Raw genomic sequence first — 7,884 nt, 5'->3', positions numbered from 1 at the left:
GAGATTGTTGAAGAAGGTTGCTGCCCCTTCAAGACATGTGTTTGATGAAGCCATTTGTATAAATTTTGTTTGTATTTACCTTTGCTTTAAGAATGTCTTAGGTATAGTTTAGAGGCTGTTTAGAGTAGGCTTTTTGCTAGGTAACTCACCTCCTAACCCCATACCATGTGATAAGAGCAAGCACAAGATTTCTGAAACTGTTTTTCACATGTTTTGCAAAAATATCCTTACTGCATAAAAAATGAATTTGTTCTTTTCTAAATGAATAGATTCTTTTCTTAAGCTGATGCTTTTATTAAGTGTTTTGAAAATCATGTAAATGAATAGATTCTTTTTAGTCTGGTGCCATGATTACCTTAAAAGGGTTTTTACGTTTTATCCTTGCACCAGGGTGTTTGACTAAGTCTCCTTCACATAACAGATTCTCTAACTGTTTTTGAAAATAAATCTGTTCATTTTATTTTTAATCTGTTCTTTTTATAACAACTTTAACCAAGAACAAGCACACTTTTTACAACAGAGAACTAAGGATTTTCAGAGAATTAACATGTGTTCTTGAAAGATTTTCCAAATCACAAAGTGTGCTTGTTTTTGGTTGGCTCTAAGGCTTGGTTAGAGGTGTTGCTACTGTGTGAGCAATCTGTTCTACTGGTCTAAGGCAGATTTCTGCATTCTCTATCAGGTGTATTCGTTTCATATTTTGAATTCTTGTATAGTGTGATTGTAAACTCTTCTTGATAGGGTTTCTTGAAGAGTGTGTGTGCTGAAATAGTGTTTTTCAGCAAGTGTGCCAAGGTTCTTGTAGGGTTCAAGAACAGTGGTTGTGTAAGTGTGTTTGTACGTTTGTTTAGTGGATTTCAACTTGGATTAGGTGAGACTGGAAGTAGCTCATTTGAGTGAACCAGTATAATTGTTGTGTGTTCAATTTCTCTTTATCCCTGCACTCGGTTATTGCTTATCTGTTAATCTGGCAGAAATTGAATCTGCTTAATTAAAAATAAATTTGTTCTTTTTGGGTTTGTTCATTCTGTTCTTATTTTCTGGAAAATCAGTTTGGTTCTATTAAGAAGATATATGAACTGTTAATTACAACTGAAACAGTTTGATTGTGATAGGTTACCGAATTGATTGTCAAGCTAATAATTGAACCTTTATCACTTGCTTAAAAAAAAATTGAAGGTCACTGATTTTTATTTTCATAATATCCTCTTAAAATCAGTGTGTGTATAGCTTGCAAATCAATCTGCATAACTTCAAGAATTACTTGACAGATATAAACGCTTTAATACATAAACAGTGTAAAAATAAATCTGTTTATTGCTAAATAAATTGATTTATTTTCTATGTACTGTGATAAAACTTGAATTTGCGCGAAAGTTTTAAAAGGTCAACCCCCCCCTCCCCCTTGAACTTTGACACTATTGAACCCAACAATTACTTGGGTGTTTTGATTTGAAATTTTTACCGTACATTATTTATTGTGTGTTTTGAGATGTGACTGAGATTTGATACTCAAATTCGTTCCACAAGATTTGCAATGAATATTTTATTCATGATTACCACGACTGAAATGAAGTTTTGTTTCTGTGTGAAACTGTTTAATCATTTTCTAACTGAATACTCGTCCGTTTGAGGTAAAATTTATCGCGTATCTTTCCAAATTCTGTTGGGATTTTTCATAAGATTTCAACAAGAAACTATAATTGGAAAATGGTCTAGAAACATCTTGCACTTCAAGGCACTCCACTTTCCAGACTTGCAAAATTTTGCTCTAGTTTTTACGATTTTATTCTGAGTTCATATTATGCTAAAATGTTACGATAAAACTTCTAGATGTACTTTCATATGTTGTTTGTATCCAGTCAAGGAGACACGTCCAAAAAAGAAAACACAGAAAAAGATATAAGGAAGAAAACCCAGGACATTATGTTTTTGGAAAACAAGTTTTCTAGTTTTGTTTGCTCTCGGTCTGGGACTTATTATGCCTTTTGCCTTGGGTGTCTAGATTTTGAAATTGTACCGACCAGGTCATCAGTTGTGATGACGTGCCTGGCACGTGACCGTGTGGGGCGTGCTCAGCAGAACACGTGGACAAGTGAGAAACGAATGGTCCAGGAGTGAGCATAGTCGCCGATTCATGGAACTGGCGTTCTATAATGAACGTGGTCGGTTGTCGCCGGGTTTGTGTGTCATCGACGTGTTAGATAATGGGAGATCAGGTGGTCTGACGTCGTCGCGAGGAGCACATCGCCGGATCTCCCAGTAAACTCAGTTGAAGTTGCTGGAAGCTCAGAAGGGTAAGTTCAAGCGTATAATTTCAGTAAGATGATTGTTGTGCCAACACAGGGCGTGAAGGTCGTGTGGGTTGAAGGGAACAGCTTGCCCATCAGCGACAGGATTCCCAGAGTGGACATTCGTTGGTGGCAAGGTTTCCTCAGCTAGAACGTGCATGGCGCAGCGATGAGGAAGGTGCCACTAGCGACAAGCGATATCACAGAGATGGCACACTTTGCTGCACCCGATACTCGCCTTGTCAGGTGGTGTTCTAGGGCATATTGCGTGCTAGCTTGCTCCTTGAGTAGAGGACTTAGCCGCGCGACTGGTTACTACACAGAAATAACGTCCAAGTTGCCCCAACCCAGATGACGACACGTGTAGGGTTGGATGCTATAGAGAAATGACGCTCGGGCTATCCTAGCTCAGATGATGACACGTGTAGGGCTGGGTACTACCTGGGACCCCAGCCCAGATGGTGACACGTGTAGGGTTGGATGCGAGCCATGCGTCCAAATCGTAACTGCCTGGAGAGAGAAAAAACCTAGCTATAAAGGTAAACTTAACAGAATCTGCAGAGGTACGTTTTTCATTACAGCTCATTGTTAGGGTTGTGTGCACTTTAGTATGGTTCTACAGAGTATATTTTCTCTCAGTTTTTGGGTGTTCGTGTCACTGACTTGAGCGTCGAAGCGCCACCAGCCGCAGAGGCGCCACCTTGTGTTTTTCAGGTTCTCAGAAAGGCTATTTGTGGTGTGGACTTGAAGGGCACGTGGTGTCAAACTGGTGAGGAGGATCGTGACGAGGCAACGCTCTTGCGCTAGGTCAACCGGCAGGATCATCTGGCGCCCACCGTGGGGCCGTATAAAAGGTGATTCCCAACCACAGTTCGAGTTTGCTGAAGTTTTGGTGTTTTCTGTCCAACTGCTTGTTGTCGCAGTCGGTTTTCGAAGTTCTCACCGTTCATTTGGAGTTTCTTTGAGTTGTTGAGTTTGCTAGGAAAGGATGAGGACAACGCGGTCTAGTTCAGTCGCGCCGTCAACAGATGAGGATGTTGTGTCCATGACGCAGGTCATGGCTATGATGAGGACGCTGCAGGAGAACGTAGCTGCATCATGTTCTGAACAGGAAAGAATGCACGAGGCGCTGGTGGCCTTGCAAGCTAGGAATGAGGAGCTCAACAGGGTCAACGAAGAGCTGCGTAAAGCTCTTCAAGAACGGGAAGAGCGTGCGGTCGGGGACAGATCTGCACCCTCATCCCCACCGCGCAGCTTTCCCATGCCATTTTCTCAAGAGATCATGGACTCAGTGGTCCCGGCCAATACGGTGGCGATGAAAGCGTCTTTCACCGGTGTGGAGGACCCTGAGGCTTATCTCACGGCGTTTCTCACCCAGATTATGCTCTCAAGGGGGTCGGACGCGGTCTACTGTAAGGTGTTCATGAGCACTCTTAGTGGAACAGTGCTGGACTGGTTCATCAGTTTACCTACTGGCCACAATACCACATTTCAACAGTTTTCCAAGATGTTTATTGAGCGGTATATAGTGAACAAGGCACCACCGTTGGTGTCTTACGACCTGTTCGACGTGAGGCAGTACCAAGGGGAGTCCCTGAAGGATTTTCTGAACAGATTCGGAGCTCAGATAGTCCGCTTGCCAAGTAAAGACGAGGAAATGTTTGTGCATGCCTTCAAGAAGGGTGTGTTGCCCGGACCCTTTAGTGAATCGCTTATCAGGAGTCACCCTGCCACGTTTGCTAAAATCCGGCGACGTGTCGTGGCTCACATCACCGTTGAAAGCGAATTCTCCGAGAAAAGGGGAAACGTGGCCCCAGCTAAGCCGCACGCCCAGACAAGGGTCCAGCCGCAGAGGGTAATGGAGGCAGCGGCGAGGAAGAGGGACCAAAGGATGCGTCATCCTTATGACCCTAAGAAGAATAAGGGGAAGGGGTCGAGGCGGCCCAGAGAGACTAATCGCCCCCCAAGGTATGAGTTCGTGATGGGGTAGGCCGATCTCATCGCCATCCCGAATATTGCTGCCAGGCTCAAGGTGCCTGAGAAGACAACGGAAAAGGTTTTGGGTCCAAAACCAGACGTGTGGTGTGAGTTCCACAAGAGCTTTGGCCATTCTATCAACTCGTGTTTGGCTTTGGGATACCAATTCGCCGAGTTGGTCAAGTGTGGATTCTTGAAAGATTACTTGCTGGAAAAGCAAGCGGGCCAATCAACAGGTCCCCAACCGGCGGGCAATCAAGGACAGCAGCACGAGGTGCCCATTCAAGGTGAGATCCACACCATAGCTGGTGGATTCTCAGATGGAGGGTGTACTACATCGCAGCGCAAGAAGTACGCAAGGTCGGTGATGTCGGTGGAAGTTTTTGAGGATCACTCACCCGACGTGGACATCACATTCACCAAAGGAGACCTTAGGGACGTTGTGCCTCACGACAACGACCCTATTGTGATCTCTCTTGTCACGACGGGAAAGACCGTCCACCGGGTGCTGGTCGACCAAGGAAGCTCGGTAGATGTAATGTTTTGGCCGACTTTTGAAAAGTTACAATTGTCCCCCGATCAATTGAGGCCATATGGGGGCTGCTTGTACGGTTTCGCCGGCGATCAAGTGGAGGTTAGGGGGTATATTGAGTTAAGGACGACGTTCAAAGATGGTTTGGCCTCACGAACGGAGAAGATCAGGTACCTTGTCGTAAACGCTCCGTCGGCATACAACATACTGTTGGGAAGGCCAACGCTCAACAGGACAGGAGTTGTGCCTTCAACAAGGCACATGAAGGTCAAACTACCGTCTATGGAAGGTTTAATCATCACCATCTGTTCTGACCAAAAGGAGGCGAAGAAGTGCTACGAAAACAGCCTCAAGAACAAGAGATCTGTATGTCACGTAACCACAACGCCGCCCCCTGGCGTGGAGCCTACGCGGGAAAACCGACGAGTTTCGGATACGGCGTTGGAGGTGGCCGCCGAGGGCGATGTGCCAATCGAAGATATCGAGGCGAGGTCCGAGCGCCGCTCGGGTGGAGGGAGAGAGAAACTGCTCGGAGACCGCCAGGGAAGCAGGTATCGCGAGGGCGCTGATCGCCAGCGAGAAGAAGCCTCAGCCAGTGGAGAAATGGCTTGAGAAGAAGATCAACGGCAAGACGTTTAAACTGGGGAAAACCTTAGACAGCGAGACACAAGACCAAATCGCCAAGGTGATAAGTAGACACCTGGATGCATTTGCGTGGTCCGCTTCAGACATGCCGGGGATCGACCCCGATTTCTTGTGCCATCACTTAACAATGGATCCCCAAGTCAGGCCCATTCGCCAGAGAAGGAGTAAGTTCAACGAGGAAAAAAGGCAGGCGATCAAGGACGAAACGCAAAAACTCCTTGCAGCAGGCCACATCAGGGAGATCCAATATCCAGAATGGCTCGCCAACGTCGTTCTGGTCAAGAAGAGCAGCGGGAAATGGCGGATGTGTGTTGATTTCACAGATCTGAATAAAGCCTGTCCAAAGGATTCTTATCCTTTGCCCAGTATAGACGCCCTGGTAGACAGCGCATCAGGGTGCAAGTTGCTTAGTTTTCTAGATGCCTTCTCAGGTTACAACCAAATCAAAATGCACCCCATGGATGAAGAAAAGACTGCTTTCATGACGGAAAGGTCAAGCTATTGCTACAAGGTGATCCCCTTCGGGTTGAAGAATGCAGGGGCCACGTACCAACGGCTAATGGAAAAGGTGCTCGCACCCATGCTCGGGAGAAATGTGCAAGCATATGTTGACGACATGGTCGTGACGTCCCTGGAAAAGAGCAGGCACATCGCCGATTTAGAAGAGTTGTTCGTAACCATCGCCAGGTACAAGCTGAAACTGAATCCTGAGAAGTGTGTTTATGGCGTGGAGGCAGGGAAATTTCTGGGATTTCTCTTGTCGGAAAGGGGAATCGAGGCCAACCCCGAAAAATGTGCTGCAATATTGGCGATGAAGAGTCCCACCACCGTGAAGGAGGTACAACAGCTCACGGGACGGATGGCCGCTCTGCTCCGATTCGTGTCCGCCAGTGGAGATAAGGGCCACCCATACTTCCAATGTTTGAAGAGGAATAACAGATTCATCTAGACGAGGGAGTGTGAAGAAGCTTTCATAAAGCTCAAAGAATACTTGGCGAGCCCTCCAGTTCTATGCAAACCTTAAGCAACAACGCCTCTCAGGCTGTATTTCTCCATAACTGAGAGGGCAATAAGCACGGTGCTCGTCCAGGATCAGGACCAGGTCCAGAAACCCATCTACTTTTTTAGCAAGGTGCTGCAAGGCCCAGAAGTGAGGTGCCAGGCCTTAGAAAAGGTGGCGCTGGCAGTTGTATTTTCGGCGAGGAGGCTGCGCCATTACTTCCAGAGCTTTACGATGTTGGTAATGACTGACTTACCCATCCAGAAGGTTTTGAAGAAACCGGATGTAGCTGGGAGAATGGTGAAGTGGGCGGTGGAACTGTCGGAATTCGACATCAAGTATGAGCCCCGGGGACCGATCAAGGGGCAAATCTTCGTCGATTTTGTGGTCGAACTGTCTTTCGGAACAACACAAAACGCCAAGGATGACTTTCGTTGGGTGCTCTCGGTAGATGGGTCGTCTAACCAGCTTGGTAGCGGGGCTGGGGTTATTTTGGAGGGACCCAACGGGGTGTTGATAGAGCAATCACTGAGGTTCGCTTTTAAAGCAAGCAACAATCAAGCGGAGTATGAGGCTTTGATCGTCGGTATTCTGTTGGCAAAGAAGATGGGAGCAAAGGTGTTGATGGCCAAAAGTGATTCGCTGTTGGTCACTGGGCAGGTAAATGGTGAGTTCCAAGCCAAAGATCCGCAGATGGCTGCCTACCTGGAGTACGTGCAAGAGTTAAGGAGATCCTTTGTTTTGTTTGAAGTGGTGCACGTGCCAAGAGAGCATAATGCCCGAGCTTACTTGCTAGCCAAGTTCGCCAGTTCGAGCAAGGGGGGCAGACAGAGGACCGTTATTCAAGAAACTTTGAAGACCCCTCGGGCTTTTATCGCAGATCACCAGGTCCTTCACGTTTGCAGATCGATGGAAAGGACGGCAATGAGCCATAGATCTCTAACACATGAGACCTTGAGGACGCCGAGGGTCAGAGCACGCCCAGTGGAAAAGGTAAAAACAATGCAAGTTTGCGCTATCCACGAACCAGATACGTGGATAACGCCATACCAGCGCTACTTGGCAGATGGCATGCTCCCGATGGACTCAACAGAGGCCAGGAAGATAAAGAAGAGCTCCAGCAAGTTTACCCTCATCGACGGTGAGCTGTACAGGTTCGGATTTACACACCCTCTTCTTGTATGCATACATGGAGAGAAGTGCACGAGAATTATGGCCAAGCTCCATGAAGGGATTTGTGGGAGCCACATTGGAGGTCGAGCTCTGGCAACAAGGACTGTCCGTGCAGGTTATTACTGGCCCACAATGAGGGAAGATTGCAAGAGATATGCCCAGCGTTGCAAGCAATGCCAGCAGCACGCCGATTGGCACAAGGCGCCCCCAGAAGAGTTAAAGTCAATCTACAGCCCCTGGCCGTTCCACACATGGGGAATCAACAT

The 7,884-nt window shown here is 46.9% G+C and overlaps 1 protein-coding gene across 1 annotated transcript; it reads left to right on the top strand.

The window, feature by feature from the left end:
- The first annotated feature begins 3,336 nt into the window (after positions 1 to 3,336).
- Positions 3,337 to 7,380, top strand: LOC137839244 (uncharacterized). The gene is made up of 5 exons (XM_068648367.1): positions 3,337 to 4,259; positions 4,317 to 4,910; positions 5,812 to 6,283; positions 6,752 to 7,155; positions 7,326 to 7,380. The coding sequence occupies exons 1-5, from the start codon at positions 3,337 to 3,339 to the stop codon at positions 7,378 to 7,380; spliced, it is 2,448 nt and encodes an 815-aa protein (XP_068504468.1).
- Positions 7,381 to 7,884: the final 504 nt, after the last annotated feature.

This window comes from Phaseolus vulgaris, chromosome 3 (assembly GCF_000499845.2).
Source record: "Phaseolus vulgaris cultivar G19833 chromosome 3, P. vulgaris v2.0, whole genome shotgun sequence".
Lineage (NCBI taxonomy): Eukaryota > Viridiplantae > Streptophyta > Magnoliopsida > Fabales > Fabaceae > Phaseolus > Phaseolus vulgaris.
Note: the sequence above shows the minus strand (reverse complement) of the source record. Positions and strands in the feature narration are given on the sequence as shown.

What these genes read in the sequence shown, in the direction of transcription:
- LOC137839244 (XM_068648367.1), top strand. Translation starts at nt 3,337, where the DNA reads ATGACGCAGGTCATGGCTATGATGAGGACGCTGCAGGAGAACGTAGCT. An exon ending in GAGACTAATCGCCCCCCAAG is followed by an intron (nt 4,260 to 4,316) that starts GTATGAGTTCGT and finishes TATTGCTGCCAG; the next exon opens with GCTCAAGGTGCCTGAGAAGA. An exon ending in GATCAAGTGGAGGTTAGGGG is followed by an intron (nt 4,911 to 5,811) that starts GTATATTGAGTT and finishes TCCTTTGCCCAG; the next exon opens with TATAGACGCCCTGGTAGACA.